The sequence below is a fragment of the Miniopterus schreibersii genome (assembly GCF_964146895.1).
Source record: "Miniopterus schreibersii genome assembly, chromosome: 1".
Taxonomy (NCBI): Eukaryota; Metazoa; Chordata; class Mammalia; order Chiroptera; family Miniopteridae; genus Miniopterus; species Miniopterus schreibersii.
The window spans coordinates 61,694,311-61,708,772 of record NC_138101.1 but is presented as its reverse complement, the minus strand read 5'-3'; the positions used below and the strand labels follow the sequence as shown (position 1 = coordinate 61,708,772).

General features: G+C 40.0%; 1 protein-coding gene across 2 annotated transcripts in view; it reads left to right on the top strand.

The window, feature by feature from the left end:
- Positions 1 to 10,636, top strand: part of PPP3CA (protein phosphatase 3 catalytic subunit alpha) — a 287,960-nt gene extending 277,324 nt beyond the window's left edge. The window contains exons 12-14 of one of the 2 annotated variants that reach the window (XM_081118961.1): positions 1,892 to 1,989; positions 4,861 to 4,890; positions 7,967 to 10,636. In XM_081118961.1, coding sequence (XP_080975087.1) covers positions 1,892 to 1,989; positions 4,861 to 4,890; positions 7,967 to 8,163 — 325 coding nt within the window. In that variant the 3' untranslated portion in view covers positions 8,164 to 10,636. The remainder of the gene's footprint in view (positions 1 to 1,891; positions 1,990 to 4,860; positions 4,891 to 7,966) is intronic. The other variant, XM_081118962.1, reaches the window with a different exon arrangement.
- The last annotated feature ends 3,826 nt before the right edge of the window (positions 10,637 to 14,462 follow it).

Genomic DNA, 14,462 nt, shown 5'->3' with positions numbered 1-14,462 from the left:
CTTCTCTAGCCAGGGGGGGACGTTAGCGGGCAGTGGAGCAAAACAACAATAAAAAAACAAACAAGGAAACAAATGAACTGTCTAGTGTTTCAGATAAAAATAAAATAGGCAAGGAGAGATAGGGAGTATAGTAGGTGCCTGTTATTTTTAAAAGCGTTCTCAAGGAAGTCCTCCCTTGGAAGGCGATGCATGAGCAGAGTCGAAGGCAGGGGTGGAGGGAGGCGTGCAGGTGTCAGGGAAAAGTGTCACAAAGCAAGGGCAGAGCCCTAAGGTGGGAGGTGCTGGGTGTATCCGAGGAACACTAAGGGAGGGGGACACTGGTAGGGAATACAGTCTGAAAGGTGGGTGAGGATGGGAGAGTGTAGGTTGGGGGCAAGTTTTTTAAGGCTCTTGTCGAACCTTTTAATGACAGCGTCTGCATAGGTATTAAAAGGCTCAGCCTGGTACCTACACTGGAAATAGTTATGGGGGTGGGGAGGTGGCACAAGAGCATGACAAGAATGGCGCAAGGAGACTAGCCGAGAGGCTGCTGGGACAATCTAGGAAAGAGTTGGTGTTGGTAAGCTAAAGAAGTCACAAAAGGCCACATGCTGTGTGATCACATGTATATGAAATCCAGAGGAAGAAGATCTACAGGAGGTATCTCAGTGGTTATACGGGGCTGAAAGTAAGGGCAAATGGCCTCTAATGGACAAAGGTTTCTTTTTAGAGTGACGAATATGTTCTAACATTGACTATGGTGATGGTTTCACAACTATGAATATACTAATATCATTGATGGATTGCACATGTTAAATGAGCCAATTGTATGGTATGTTAATTATATCTCAGTGAAGCTGTTTTAAAAAGAGATGAGGGAGTAGCATTGTGAGAAGTAATAAGATACTGAAAATATTTTGAGGGTAGAGCTGTCAGATTTGCTGGTTGACTGGATGTGGCATGAGGGAGGTAAAAGGGAATTAAAGGGTAAGTCTTCAAGCTTAACTGAAGGATGGAGATGAAGAAAGAATAATTATGGAAGAGGCAGGTTTGGAGGGCGTTTAGGAATTCTGTTTGGATCATCATAAAAATATAAATAGGTAGTTGCACATATTATAAACCTAAGATATATAAAAAATGTAAACTTTTTTGGTTATGTAGGATTACAGTGTCTGCTACATGGAAAGATAGGAGGTTATTATTTCATGGTTATTTAATCATTATGATTAATGCTGTGCTGTGATTAATAAACATAATTGAAATAATGATGCACATAAAACTGATTGCAAAACATTTGTCATAATGAGTAATAAAACAATTTTATATTAGCAAAGCAGTGGGGAAAGAGGCTGCCAAAAAGGAAAGCTGGGAAATTTTTCCAGTTGCATTATTGGCTGGTTGCTGTTATTTTGTGTGTTTATCGTGTAGTGTCCAAATCCCTTAGCCCCCTGAATGTAACTCCTAGCTTCCTGATCCATAGATGGATTTTATTTTTTATTTCCCATACGCTCTCTGGTTTTCTCTCCCAAGTCAATTTACTGAGCCTTGGCTGGAAAAGCTTACATCCACACTCCCCTTAGCTCCTTTTCAACATGCGCATGGTACCACCAAGGATGCCCAGCAAACACTTTGTGCTGTGAGGCCTGCTTTACTAAGTCAGAACTGTTTTCTGCATCTTCAATACTCAGAAGAGACGGAACCATCCCAGTTGCGTAATCAGCGGAGTCATGTCATTGACCTAACATGACTTCAGTGTGAGTGTATAAAAGTCTAGTTATGTTTTAAGTGTTAAAAAATCCACAGAGCCAAGGTCGATGTAAATGTGGGTTGTTATAAGCATTTTTCTTTGAGGTCTTTCCTAGTTCTTAAGAGAAAATGAATGTTAATGCCCCCCCCCCCTGCCCCTTTGCAGAGAAGAGAGCGAGAGCGTGCTGACGCTGAAAGGCCTGACGCCCACCGGCATGCTCCCCAGCGGCGTGCTCTCGGGAGGCAAGCAGACGCTGCAGAGCGGTAAGCAGCCCCTTGGCTCTGGCCCTGCGCCTGGGCCCCACGTTATTCCTCTACGCCTGCCTTAGGCTCCGCTCCGAGGACTGCACCCCCACAGCCGCTTGGCCAGCCACGTCTCCCGCCAGAGCCCCCGCTTTCGCTGGACGGAGCCTTCCCCCCACCCCGCCTCCCCACAGGGTGCCTACATGCCTAACAGGTGGACCACTCTCAGTCAGCTGCTAAAATCAAATTTGTAATTACATTTTTTACTAAATGTTCTGGTTATCTGTTCAGTGGATGAAATGCACACACACACACACACACACACACACCCCTAAATCTAGATTTCAGTGGAAAATGTAGGAAAACCGTAAAAAGGATGATTTCGTTACCCACTTGAGTAGAAATTGGGAGTCATGTATGTCTTTTTTTGAATTACAACCCCAAACAGACTGAGGATAACCGCACTTTATTTCTGAAAAAGAATGAAAACATTTCCTTTAAGCCAGAGATTTTGTATTAAAATGTGTAGCTTTCCGGACAAGTGCTTTCCAATAAAACTTTTTGTGACGATGGAAGTTTCTATATCTGTACAGAAGCCGCTGGCAACATATGGCTGCTGAGCACTTGAAACAGAGCTAGTACACCTGAGAAACTGAGTGTTTTATCATATCTAATTTTTATTAATTTGCTTTAAATAGTCACATGTGGCTAGTGGCTACCCTATTATATACTATGGTACTATACACTCTTTTACTTTTGTTACTTTTGTTTTGTTATCTATTTTAACTAATATTATCATTAATGAGAGTCCCATTTTAACAATACTCTATGGAAATATTGCTGTTAAATTAGACTTTAACAGGAAAGAAATGAAGACAAAAGTACACTGTAACATTTCAAAACAGTCTCAGCCTCTTATTTTCCTGTATCTTTCCCTGAATCTCCTTTTGTGTGTTTTTTCCTATCCCTACCCCTCAATCTAGAAGGTTCAGGCGTTGTTATGGTTACATTATATAGACACACCTCTTCTGGGTGGACAGCAGTGTTCAGCTTCATGGATATGGTACTGCTAAATGGTCTCATCCCGGCAGCATCACTCTCATTGTCTCTATTTTCACATGAAGTTATTCCAAAATGAGTATCTTTGAGTTCCCACAAAAGAGGAAATTTCTAAATGGAGGTAGGAAAAATATATAGTATTTAAGTAAATTCTCCCTTTATAGATAAAAAATATTTCAATAGCTTTTTTAAAAAAAACACATAATTTCCCCACAACAGTAAACATGCCCTCTACAATATTAACGCAAATGGATCACTTGTATGCGCAACTACCTAATTGACTGAAATCTGCGTAGTTTTTGATAAGCACATTTTAAGGTACTGCAAGTGTATTATCAGAAACTATGGCCACATTTGCTTTAGGAGTATACACTTAATAATGGGCAGTACATGGTCCTAATATGTTGGTGCTGGTGTGGTTTCATATATTTTGCTTTACTTTTAAACTTAAGTTATTTAAGTTCTTATAATTCTTTGTTTTGTTTCCAGATTTCTGCTGGTATTTTAGATTATTCAGTTTCTTTTTCTGTTAACTTTATTTTAGATCCATTGTTTGTTTTATTCTATGTTGAACTCACACACACAACGGATATAAGGACGTTAGTCTTGAGAGTTTGAAAATTCAGTGTACACTTTAAACCGTGTACGTTAATGCAACTTCAGAATCCATTGCCTGATGCCCTTCAGTTGTCTAAAAGGAGAGCCTTCTGAAAGCTTTATTGGTTCCTCTCCGTGGTGGAATTTAGAAGGCGCCGTTAGTAAATTATAGTGCACATTTGGCAGTTGCCCTAGATTTAAAACCTTAAATTATAAGAAATATGCATATTAAAGTACAGGGGTAGAATTTTAATAGAAACATTTTGGAAGTAAACAGAGAAGTTCTGCCTTTTGGCACTTAATTAGGGAAATTTCAACAATCCTTAGTAACAGATTCATACACCTTTGCGGAGGGAATATAGACCCTAACTTATTATAAAAATTGCTGATAAAGCAATGGGCTTTTAAAGTTTTGCCTCTGAAATATGCTGATGTTTCAGTATTTAGGCTGCCTTTTCTTTAACATGCTGACAGAATTATCGCTGCTATTGGCATGTTACCACTTGATTGTAACTTTTCAAGAATTTCATTCCCAGAAATGATATTCCAATAAGAAAAGCTGATTTTCAATTGGACTGCCTGGCCAAAGAGGTCCAAACTATAACATTGCCTTCCTTTCCCCTTTTCCCTCACCACTGTAATCCCACCGGTTATTGGTCTTTATAGAATCACATTCTTTTTCAACTCAAGACACACTGATTTTATTCTTCCTCTAAATTGACTCCCCTTACCCCCCTTTTCCACTGCAGTAGGGAACTGGGCTATTTAATATTAAATAGCATGAATTACCCCATTGACTTTATGGCAACTGCTTCAAATTCTGCCATTTCTTTCTGGTATTTTAAAACTGTAAATCACCAAGCACAGGCATGGTTTTATTGAAATTTGTGCAAGTCACAGTCACCTTTTGGATTGACCTAGTCCCTTATCCATTCAATCTAAGTAAAAGAAAACTTTCCTGAGTGTTTTCCCAAAGGGTCATTTTGTCATTTATTTAGTGAGCAAAAAACAAAGCAGTTCACTCAGAGAGGTGTATCCATCTTATAAATTAAACATTATTTTGTTGTGTTTTTTTCTTTCTCTTTAGCATTTCTGTCCTGTTGTCTGTGCCAGAATCCAGCACTTACAGGAACATGAATTCTCTTAGTTCCCTTGATCGTCACTGATTTGTTCTTAGAGTTAAAAATCCTCTGCTCATTTTTCTCATTCATTTTGCACCCCCTTTCTTCTCTTCAGCTACTGTTGAGGCTATTGAGGCTGATGAAGGTAAATTGGCCAGTCCCCTTTCTGTTGTACCTGCAACAGATAAGGGCTCTGCTGGGTGTATTCATTTTTTTATTTTTATTTTTTATTTTTTTGCTGTAGCTTGTACAGAGTGTGTGGGTGTTGGGCTAACAGTTGTGGCTCAGTATTAACCAAAATGTTCTTGCTTTAAAGGGGAAAATGTCCTTTTATGGTTTGTTTGTTTTTTTCCCTTAAAGCTATGTTTGACTTTGTATACAATGAACCTAGGATAATCACAGAAAACAAAAGGATTATATATCTTGACGATGTGGGGTGGGGGTTATGGCAGCTGTTTTGACAAATAACGCCCAAAATGATTTCCTTTGAGCTGAACCATGTCCCTCCCTCAAATTACTTTCAGTCAGCACTGAAAAGGAGAGAATTAAAGTAGCGTTATGAATTCTAGTCTTCAGAAGTTTCTAGCAAGAAAAAAAAAAAAAGTTCATTTGAATAGTGCTTTGTTGTAGTTCACCATTGATTTATATCTCTAAACAATATTCCAACATGAGACAGCTGTGTATGAGATCAACAGTTCTGCTACTCTTATTAAATTTTAACCTACTGGTGTTTGTAGCACAGCTAGCACCAGCAGAGTGGCTGTGGAGGTGGCCGGTAACAAGCCAGCGACTATCGAGTAATCACTCAATTGATTAATGTTTATTGAGTGCCTGCTTTGCACCAGGCACTCTGCTAGGTGCTGCAGGGGAAATCAAGACGTGTTGACACTGCTCAAGGACAGTAGAGTTGACCCTTTAGCAATTACTTTTGAATTGAGTGCTTTTTGAATATATAGTTATGAGAGAACTGCCTATCAAAATAGTTTTTAATATCATGCATACCGTACTCTGGAAATTGTAAAAAGAATAATTTGAAGTTCCCCTTTAAAACAAAATTCTTCAGTTGTATTTTGCTCTTGCGAGATAACTTTGTTTTTCCCCAAATTGTGTGTGTATGGTCCTTTGATATGATGTTTAAAAAGTGCCACTTTAGATTATTTAATTTGTACATGATTTGGATACGGCAGGGGAAATGATAGCAACTGTAAGAGAAAATACAACTGCTTCCTAAATAGCAGTGAATAAACTGCTATTTATGTGGGAATTCTCTATTCCTCTTGGCAAATTCTAATCTGCAGTGTGCATTCTTGTTGATAGTTTGGCTGTTTTCTGTGGTTTCTGTGACTCTGTGTTGTGTTAAGTATACTACCAATGTAAATTGCTAATACCCATTGTCTGACCAGCAACTACAGCAGAGCACATTCTTCCATACCAGGCTAGACAGAAGGGACTAGAAACGGAGCCCCATTCCAACCATATCCGTTGTCCTAACTAGATTTTTAATTTCTATGCTGCCATCTTATTGGCTTTTAAAACCCAGAGATTCCACTTTTATCACTGAAGTTAACAAAATCGCTTCTTAAATTATCATGATGATGAACTTTTTATATTTATTAATCCTGATGAAATGGTATTCATAGTGGTTTAGAAAAAGAATAGAGTACCACTTTTGTGCAATTGTTTTGTCCCTCAAAATAATTGAGTTTGTTTTCAGGGTGGGTGCTCATTAGACAGCTCTATTATCCTGCAATTTATTACTCAATTAGAGAAGAATTAAGAAGCTTTGCTTTGGGCCTTGGTCTTTCCCCATTTCCCCATCTTCTTCCTCTCATAGTTGACTAATCACCATAATGCTAACCTTTAAAATGCAGAGGGGGGAACAAGCTATTTCTCATCGCTTAATGAGTTCAGAAGCAACTGTGTGTATCTTTTAAGAATCTCATCCATACTAATCAGAGGCACTGCACATCTGCGTAGGAGGGGCTGGCAAAGTTTCAGCCTGAACCGCCTTCTTTTTTCCCCAAATAGGGTGGGAAGGGTAAAGGTACCATGAAATTATCCTTATTCGGCCATGGAGACGCCGCCCAGTTTGTCACTGGCGACTGGCCCTTCAGTATCTGGCCTGCACTTCACTTCACAAACTGATGTCATTGGTCCCCATTTATGTACTTGACTTTCAGCTTCCCTGTTGGTGCGCCCACTGAGGACAACATTAAGTCTTCTTGAACAAATGCCTTACCTGTCTCTGGAGCACACTAAGGGTTACCCGAAAAAAAATCAAGTATCAGTTCTCCACCTTTGAGAATTCATGTTTTCATGAGGAGGGCCAAAAAATAGTCCTATTCTTTTTGTTTTTGCTAAAAGTTGTGAAAGGCATTTTCTCCATGTTATTCTTGAACTATCATTTATGTCCACATTGATCTACCAGGAAAGGGTTTTTCTTTGATGTAGGCAGGAATGGATACCAGATGAACATCAGTTTGACCTATTTGCTGCTAAAGGGCGGAGAACGTTTTCTGCTTAGTGATCTGATCTTGATTTTTCTGAGTCTCTCCCACTCCATGTGCTCCCAAAGTTGAGTGGAGGAGCGAGAGTTTTTAATTTTTTTTTTTGTTTTCATGCCATTATTGAGTTGTTTCTCAGGGAAGTCCTTCTGGGATTCTGAGATGGCATGGCAAAACCCCAGGTTAATTCCTGTTATTTCCTTTTAGCTTCTGCCCTGAGCTCTTTAGCAGAATGTTAGGTGTGCCTGCCTCAGCGATTCTCCCGAATTTGCCCTTAGTAGCAGAACGGAGTAGTGAAAGCAGGGCTGTGTTCCAGCCTAAGTCGGGGCGTTTGGCACAGTAACCCAGCTAACGATGCGGCCGGGTGACGCCGCACTGGCGCTAGAGGCCTGTCCCTGGTCGCAGCTTTCCTCTGTACACGTCCGCTTCGGATTTTGTTGATCTAAACTTTCGTGGAGACGAGAGACATGCTTACATCTCACTGACCCGAAGAGGACATTTTGGTTGGCGAGAGACATTGGCTGTTTTCACGCCCCCGGTTCCCCTCGGGTCTGGTAAGGAGCCTGTTGTGCTGTGCTCAGACCCGTCACCTGCTCTCCGCTAAAGGATTCCCTCTCTCCCTGCGACACCTCTGACACCACCCGATGCAGCGGCGGCGCCCTTGGTCTTCCTCTGGCTAACCCCTTTTTTTTCTTTTTTTAATGATTTTCTGTTTAGCTATCAAAGGATTCTCACCACAACATAAGATCACTAGCTTCGAGGAGGCCAAGGGCTTGGACCGAATTAACGAGAGGATGCCGCCTCGCAGAGATGCCATGCCCTCCGACGCCAACCTCAACTCCATCAACAAGGCGCTCGCCTCAGAGACTAACGGCACGGACAGCAATGGCAGTAATAGCAGCAATATTCAGTGACCACTTCCTGCCCACTCTTTCCTTTCCTTTTTGTTCCTTTCTTTCCTTTTTGTTCTTTGTTGAGCTGCAGGGCGTGGAGGGGATTGCTGCACGTCAGCCGTTGTATGTTCTTGCCTCTGAAGGTAGCTTCTTTGCTGTGGGGGCCAGGAATTGGATTCAGTTTACACTATCATTAAAAAAGAGGGAGAGATACATAATAAACTATATTTTGGTGAGGGTGGTGATTAAACACCTCTTTTGGGTATACCTTTTAAAGATGCTTATAGGAAAAGCAAATTTAAAAAGAAAGCTAGTGCTAGTGTATACGGCAATGTTAGAGAATGAACTTGTTTTCCTACCGCACTGGGGACTCCTAGATAGGTTAATGCAAGGTCTTTCATTATGTTACTGGACACGAAAACTTTGTCTAATTTCTTACTCTATTGTACGTTTACAGTTGCAGCACTAAAAATGGATGACATCAAACATTTTTAACAAAATGATGTACAAACTAAATAAGGACTATTTATTGATAATGTTTTGCTACTCTTGTCAGACAATGGCTATAAAACGAATTAGGCAGTCTTAAAAAAAAAAAACACAGAAAAAGAAAAAAAAAAAAAGAATGTTGCAAATTTGTTAAAATGCCAAAAAGGACAGTTTAATTTTGTACAGATTATGCTTACCTCAGGTTTCTTTAGTGTGCTTGAATGCCCTTCTTTCAATATAACACTTATTAATTTAGCAATGAATATCTTTTTGTTTCTTTTCTTTAAGTTTTAAAGAACTGGAATAATTACATCTATCTTTTTTTTTTTTTTTTGCTGTTTATATTTAGGGGTTTTGTTGATAAATCAAGTCTTGGTTGTGGCTTGCTGAATTAAATATTTATGAGTGGTGCATTTTTAAGTATAGTGAACAAGACACCATATTAAGTACAGTGATAAAGCATCTATATTCTGTAAAAAAAAAAAAAATCTGCCTATGCATGTTTTTTAAGAAAAAAAAAATGGCTGTATCGGCCTGTATGGGACTGTAATGCGCTTAGTGGTCTGACATATACTGGAAATGTATGTATACTGGCGTACTTTATATTCTCTAAAATGCTTAATGCCTTTGAAATTTTGTAATCAAAAAAGCTTTGAAAAAAATCTAAAGGGGGAGAGTATTCTTAAAAGTTTTTAACATAAGCTTGTCAGTGCACATATAGATGGTTAGCATGTTTAGCAACCTTGTGAAATTTAAATAAGTTTGTAGTTACATGTGAAACTCTAAATGCATGGTAACTGTTAATGTCATAACGGTTTAGTTATTTTGTTCTGTTCTGTCATGTGCCACAAACTATGTACTTTTTTCACTTTTTCCCTTTGTATATCAGTTACGGGTTACAACTGGTTCATTCTGAAAACAACAACAAAAGTCCATTCATATTTTTTAACAATTGTATAAGTGCCCAAGTAATTCACTACAGCCTAAAGCCTTTCCTTTGTAATTTGACTTCTGAAATGTTGGCAATCAAAGCATGCACTTGTAACAATGAAAAAGAAAAAGCATTTTATATTACTACTCAATAAAATGTGCATGAACTTAAAGAACTCTCATCCTTTCACTGAGTCTGCTGAAGGGATTTCTGTGCACAACCACCACGCTGTCTTCTAGGTGCTGGGCCCACCACCGTGCATCGCAAAATTTCTTTAACAGGCTTCTCTGGGGGCCTCGTGATCTAAGGTGTGGTGCCTACTTCCGCTGTAAGAAACTTGGTGGATTTGTGTCTCAAATCGGACAAGCGAAATATATTTAAAGAGCAAATGCCATCTTCTGGCTCCCTCGAGTGTGAGAGCCAGTTAAGAAACCAGAGCATTCCTTTTTATTGGGAAAAAACAAAAACAAAAATCTAATTTGTTATCAGGTTGTTTCAGTTGTATTGGATGCCCTATCTGCTAAAGCAAAAAGAACTAAGCTACTAAGTGCATTTTCATCACAGAAGAGAGTTGCATTTGTATTGATAGAAAATTTGTATACTGCTTCAGCTAATATCTAATCACCGGAAGATTTAAGATACACCAAATTTCAGTTTGTTTCTAACATTGTTCATTTTCAGTGCACTTTGTTTTATGTAATAAAGTATGCCTATTATATTAAATAATAAGAATATGACAATTAGTGATATAGTGTACCAAAACAAAGATGTTCTAGATAATATTGTCTGACACACTATCTCAAATTTATTTTAATGAATCCAAATGTTTTTTCCCCCCTGTGGATATTTTTCTGTCCTAAAAAAAATGACATCCAAGGAAAATATTTAGATGCAATTTATTAGAATGATGTGAAAGAAATGGTAATTCTGGTACCAAGGTGTTTATTTTCTTTCTTATATCTGCAGAGAAAATATCCTGACAAAAAAAAATTTCATTTTTTGGATTCCTTTCTTTTACAAATTGTGCTGAGGCAACTATGGCATAGAAATAAACATTTGACATTAAAATAATCATTTGATGTGAGTATTGCTTGGTCTTTCTGGTCAGTAGTTAGGAAAGTAATTCTGTATATTTTTTCAATAATAATTCTATGAAAGAAATCACTAGAAATGAAGTAATTTTTCCAGTACTGCCAGATCATAGATTATTAGATCTCTCTCCTTCACCTTGGGAGAAACTGTTGAACTGAGTTGTTTATGCCAGTGAATGTTCGGCTGTACTCACACACACGTGTACACACACGTACACACAGAAACAATCTCCCATCCCCTGCCCTCCTTCACCCACCCCCAAGGTAGCTGACCTCTCATGGGTTCCATCTCAGTGCTGAGTTTTTGTCTAGCTTTTTGAAGAATAAGAGTCAGATCTCACTGACCTAGGTCAGCAATTTTTCTTATCTAAAATATTCTCTTATTATTTTAAAATTATTTTAAAATATTTTTTGAAGAAAAATCTTCAGAGCCCAGCTGGCATGGCTCAGTGGTTGAGCATGGACCTGTGAACCAGGAGGTCACGGTTCAATCCCCGGTCAGGGCACATTCCTGGGTTGCGGGCTCGATCCCCAGTCGGGGGCATGCAGGAGGCAGCCAATAGATGATGTTTCTCTCTCTCTTTCCCTCTCCCTTCCTCTCTCTAAAAATCAATAAAAACATATTTAAAAAAGAAAAACCTTCAGAGACTAAACTTGGATGACGGGGGTTGAGTGGGGGAACAGAGTAGAGGGGAGGAGGAGCACCTCTGCCTGGACAGTGACATGCCCGGGGGCAGGGTGTCAAAGTCTTTGTGGTGTCAGCCCAGAAAGTGTCCTGGTGAAGTTGTAGCCCCAACGTCATCTTGTCCTGAAACATTTCTTTCCTTCCCACCCCACCACATCCATGTGAAATAATAAATTTTCGCAGGCATCCATTTTTCTGCCCTCCAAACCGAGGTCCCTCTGTGAATTCAGCACCAGAGGAGGGCCCATGGGAATGTCCCTACTTAAATATCTCACCCTTTTCCTTGACCACTTTTTGTTTCCTATTCCCTGGGTCCCTCTTTTCAAACTCAGTTAAGAAGCGGGGACCTCTCCACTTGTCTGGCCTGAGTGCCTACGTTTCTTTAAGACCAAAAGCTCCTTGAGTTGGACAAACCTGAGATCCTCGAACTAAAGATACTTCCTTTTCCCCTCAGTGTGTGGCTCTCCACTTGATTCACTCCACAAACACTGATCCTTGCTATGTTCCTCTCACTGTTCTAGGTTATTTTTGCACGTGCGCGCGCGCACACACACACACACACACACACACACACACACAGGTCTGGCACTCTTGACAGCATATCAGTTTTCATTACGATGTAAAATGTCAGCATTTCATCCTTATGATGTAAAATGTCAGTGTTCCATCAAACCATGAGTCAGTGTTTGGCTTAACACTGAGCTGCTTTTTAAACCCATTTTTACCCTGTTTCATAGGTGTTTCTTTCATCTATATTTTAAGGCAATTTTCACGAGGAGAGCCCCTGATGAGGCCCTTTCATGATAAATTCCTTTATTAAAAAATGCATCTGTTGTAACGGGAGGCAAGAGGTAGCAAAAGAAGTCTGCCTCTTTCTGGTGACCCGATTTTCAAGAGGCAGCACAGGCAAGTTGCGATGCATGTGGGAGAATGGGAGCTCAGCAGAGGAGAGGGTCTGTTTTAAGGAAAGACTGAAGAAACCTAAACGGTGAACAGAAGGAGATGATAGCTGTAATATTGAGTCGGTTAATTCCAAAAGATCTTGCTTAAATCAGAAAGATGCCTACTTACCAGAGTGGAAGCTGCCAATGAATGAGCCCATTTAACAGCAGGGGAATGCGATGCCTCCCCTCGGTGGGCTCAGTGTGACAGGCTCCTGAGCGATGCTGCATGGAAGGAGCTATACTGGACAGTAGAAGGGCTCCCTTCAAAGATAATATTGAAGTTATTCTTCAGTTTTTCAATCTTTGGGGAACACAGAACGTTGATTCACAAACTGCTTTCTAGAATCATGTGTTTACGGAAAGGGCTGAGCTTTCTGCATCAACCAGAAGAGCCCCTTTATCTGCTGAGAAGAATCTGCATTAGATTAACACAGCTCAAAACTGATGGTTATAGAATATTAGCTGAGAACAAAGTTGATTTAAACTCTAATCCTGTGACATTCTTGTCAAGTTATGCTTTGAAGTTATTTTATTCCAAGTGCTGGGGATACCTAGGTTTCCTCCCGACAGCTCCACATTGTCCAGGGCATTAAGTCGAACCCCTTTAAGGTGGCATGTAAAACTCTTCACGATCTGACTCTAGCCAAACTCATCTACCCCCCTTGACCCTGAACTTCAGCCAGGCCAGACATGGAACAATGTTCCCTAAACACCAGGTTTCCTTAACCCTCTGGGTCTTTATTTATACGTCTTCTATGTGGAATGACCTCTCCTTTGCGATGTCAAGGTGGCTTTAAATACTTGGACAAGGTGTTTCCTCCTCTCTAAGTGTATAGTATCCTGTAAAACCCCTATTTTAGCACTTAATCCACTGTGTGTAATTGTTTATTGTCTTTGGCACTTCAGGGAGGATCACTGCTTATCTTTGTTTTCTCAGCCTGTAACAGTGCCTGGCATAGTGTTTCTTGGAAGAAGGGCTCTCATGCTGTGGGCTACCCCAGAGTCCAAGGGCAAACCCTTGTGGAAAAGCTGAAACCCTTACCCAGCTCAGTGTTTCCCACTCCTCTCACAAGTACCTCCTGGGGCCTGAAGGTCTGGAGTGAAGCCTACATTTTAATAAGCATCCACCAAAATTCCTATAATTTCTATAGCAAATTTAAAATTCAGTCCTGTATTTCCAATTCAACAAAATACTTAGCACGGACAGATTTGGTTGCTTATTGTGGCGCTACAGCGTCACACCTGATTTTTGTTTACAGTTGTTTAATGAATATGAATTTAGATGAAAATATAGGAGTCATTTATGTAAACTTTAACATTCACTAATAGGTTAGGGAGGAGGCGGTAGCCTCTTTGAGTTGATAAGATTTTACCTGCAACAGGAGACGATTAGGGCGGTAAACTATCTGGACCCTCCTCAGTGAAGAATCAATTAAAAGATTGCTTTGTTCATATCGCTTCTCCACTATAACAACTGCACCCACCATCACCACCAGCTCATCATAATTTGTTGAAAAATGCTTTTTGAATATATGAACACAGTTTATCTTCAAGAATCTCATAATGTACCTGAAGTTTTATCATGAGAAAGTCATTCCTTTGGTTTCAACAGCACTTTCTCCAAAAGTTCCTTATTAAAAGATACACATTAGAGAAGGAAACCACTAGCCATTGTCAGCTGCTAACATCTTAGTGAGAATGAACACAATTACGACAGGGCTGGCCGAAGGCTGGAAAAGATAGGTGTGTTTATAGAGAAGGGAAGGCCACAGCTAGCAGCTGGGACAGCACTTGGGGCGAGAGGTGGGAGCTTTGGCACCCAGAAAACGACTCCCATCTGATCACCGGCACACTTACTGGAACTCACGATACAATCCTCTCTTAATCTACAGTAGCAGTGACAATAAATTTGTGTTTTGTGCCACACATGCTCACTTCTGTGTGATGACTCTGGAGTGAGAGCTGGGCTGGAATTTTTATAGCTCTGCTACTTACCAGTTGGCTGTGTGACCTTGAGAAACTGACTAAGACTTTTGAAACTCCATGTTAACCCAGGTGAAAAGGTCGGCAGTAAGAGTAATTGATGTGTAAACTTTTTAATCCTAAAAAGGACAACGCAAAAGCAACTAAAGTATTTGCCTTGGTCCCTGGCACAAAATAAGCTCTCGGTAAACTTTAGT